This window comes from Aricia agestis, chromosome 3 (assembly GCF_905147365.1).
Source record: "Aricia agestis chromosome 3, ilAriAges1.1, whole genome shotgun sequence".
NCBI classification, from domain to species: Eukaryota; Metazoa; Arthropoda; class Insecta; order Lepidoptera; family Lycaenidae; genus Aricia; species Aricia agestis.
In genome coordinates this window covers 1,591,506-1,594,258 of record NC_056408.1, presented here as the reverse complement: position 1 = coordinate 1,594,258, position 2,753 = coordinate 1,591,506, and the positions used below count along the sequence as shown (strand labels likewise).

At 33.1% G+C, this 2,753-nt stretch overlaps 1 protein-coding gene across 1 annotated transcript; it reads right to left on the bottom strand.

Moving 5' to 3' along the window:
* Positions 1 to 1,411: 1,411 nt before the first annotated feature.
* LOC121725230 lies at positions 1,412 to 2,292 on the bottom strand. Its single transcript, XM_042112079.1, has 2 exons — positions 2,181 to 2,292; positions 1,412 to 1,971 (listed from the first exon to the last, which is right to left on the bottom strand). The coding sequence occupies exons 1-2, from the start codon at positions 2,245 to 2,247 to the stop codon at positions 1,490 to 1,492; spliced, it is 549 nt and encodes a 182-aa protein (XP_041968013.1). The 5' UTR covers positions 2,248 to 2,292; the 3' UTR covers positions 1,412 to 1,489.
* Between the last annotated feature and the right edge of the window lie 461 nt (positions 2,293 to 2,753).

Below are 2,753 nucleotides of genomic sequence, written 5' to 3'. Positions count from 1 at the left end.
ATTTTAAATATTTCATTGGAATAATTTGTATCCTTATTATTAAAAATTAGTAAAAATTAATATTTTTGCTGTCGCAAAACGGGGGACAGTCGCAAAACCGATAGACCATATTTTATAAGGCTGGGTTTACATTGAATCCAAAAATTTACATGGTTAAAATAAATGGCTATAGAATTCGTTTCTACCATTGTTTATTATTTAACAACCCTTGAAAACTGTTCTTTTGTCCGCTTCTTTGTGAAACTTTTTTCTTCTTAGACTTTATTTTTTGCAAATTTTGTAGTCCCTGGGCCTCAATTTTTTTAGTATTCTCTCTTTTCAATTTTTCTCTATACCTCTGAGATCTTTGTTCGCTAGTAAGTGGCATTGTGAAACCTAAAAGTATAAAATCTTGCAATGACATGTAGACTTAGCTTTATGCTGTCGATTTTGCGACTTCTCTTGTCAGCCTATAGGTCACGAAGCAATATGTCGCAAATCTGACTTGACGTTTTCTTCCCATTTTGTAATCAAAACTATATTCTGACGAAAACATTTGACAACTGATGATCAAATATAAATAACGTTTTATTAATACATTGCTTATCTTCTGAAAACAGTTAAATAATGTAAACTAGCCTGTATCAAGTAGATAATGTGTCTCAAAACAGACAGTAGAAATCTTAACAGCCGTTGCACTCACAAAACGCGTCCGTTTTACTCGAAATCTATTAGAAAAATAGCTTTTTAAAAATGCCAGACAGTGAATGTAAAGGATGATGAAGCCAATTCAAATAGTCATCTATAATTTTTAAATGGCATTATTTACCGTGACAAACGCGATGTCCGGTCGGTACCGCTTTTTAAGATATTTTTGGAAATCAAATTGCATTTATATGAACATACTACTTACATTGTGAGCTACATGCGACGATTTGCAAATAAAAGTACTTTCAAACGATACTAAAACATAAGGTACCCTAGTATAAAACTTTTAAGAAAAGCTTCTCTAACATCGAAAATCTTGAAAGGGGACACGCCAAAAACTGACACCTTGGTGTTGAAAATGATCAATTTAAAAATATTAGGCAAAGTGTAGTGAATTTAATAGTTTGAATTTATCGCGTTTTGATGTGTTTATTACTTATCAAGCATTATAATAATTAGCCACATATAAATTTTACTTTTGATTCGACTTCAAAAACGGGGGACAGGCCAAAAGTAGGGGGAACCCTTTTTTTTGAAAATGCTCAAATACAAAAAATGAGGATATAGAGAAATATTTCTATTTACAAAATACTCCGAAGCATTAAAGGAAATATAGCAAAATTAATACATATGAAATTTATGAAAAATGTGGAAATAAAATAAAAAATATTACTTATATAAAAACAATTTACTTTAATATAAAAAGTAAAAAAAAAATACAATTTTAACGAATTATGTACACTTAGTTTCAAATTATTTCTTACTTTAGCTATAATATTATGTCACTGCAGTATTATTTAAATTAATTTAATACAATCTCTTTGTTCGGTACAGGCTTCACATTTTTATGGTATTTTGGCTTAACAGCGGTGAGATACGGTCTGAATTTCCCGACTTTGTTCTTCTTCGTCACTTGCAAGATCACTTTCTTCTCCGTCGTAGCGTTAGAGTAAGCTTTTTCTAGTTCTGCCATCTTCTTCTCGATATTCTCGCTCGCATACTTCCTTAAGTCTATCTCGAAGCTGGAGAGCCTCAAGTTTTTCTTCTTCAATGGCACCTTAAACTTCTTGGACTTCGTTGGCTTCAGGTAGCCATGTTTTGACTTACGTTTCTTCTCCATAGACACTTGCACATCGAATTTGGCTAGGGAGTTGGTCAATTCTGCAGTTTTTTGTATATCGCTTACATATTTGGATATAGTCTTGAGTGCGTCGGGTCCAATGGCCTCGAAATTTTTAGGTATATCTATCGAGTGTGCAGTATCAATTTTATATTTGTATCGATCTGAAAAAAGAATATGTATTAAAAAAATTAACTTGCTTTTTTTGTCCACTCCATTTCAATTTGCAAAGGAACCTCGGACGTTTTAGACTAAAGCAAAGCTAGATCAAAATTGATCTACCCATGAACATAATACGATGAACACAAACACATAAAGCCAGACGGACATATCAAACTTACAACCCTCTTTTTCGTCGGGGGTTAAAACATACCATCGAAATAATCTTGCGCTACAGCGACGCCCAACGCGGCGATAATTACCACAATATTACCGGCCATTTAGGTGGAGCGGTTCACTGGCAATGATTTACTCCGCCACAGGTGGCTTATATCGACGGATACAACGTAAAAAAACGTAAACAATGCCGTTTGTTTCATTGAGTTAAGTTGATTAACCCTGCCGCCGCGCGCGCGTAAATTGTTCCCTTTTATTTATACGACGGTCGAACATATCAGAAAATTGAAGATATTTCGTTGGCTTTATTACAATACTTTGTGTTCGTATAAAATTGAGTTTTTATAAGATTAAATATTGGTATGATATTTTTACGACCAGATCTGTTATCGTAAGTATTGGGTAATGAACGTTAAACATCAGGTTTTCTAAACAAGAGATGAGATCAATTCCTATTTTTTATTATATTTTCCAATCCGCAATCAGTATCACCATAAGCAGATGCTAGTTCTTAGCAGGTAGAGTACTTCCACCTCTGTATCTACACGATTAATTTTGAGTAGTACTCATAGTTTACAATTGTTATTATAATGATTTCTTAAGTTTACGC

Excerpts from the sequence above, each read along its gene's own strand:
- LOC121725230 (XM_042112079.1), bottom strand. The coding sequence starts at position 2,247 with ATGGCCGGTAATATTGTGGTAATTATCGCCGCGTTGGGCGTCGCTGTA. Across the intron at positions 1,972-2,180 it reads AGCGCAAGATTATTTCGATG|ATCGATACAAATATAAAATT; the intron begins GTATGTTTTAAC and ends TTCTTTTTTCAG.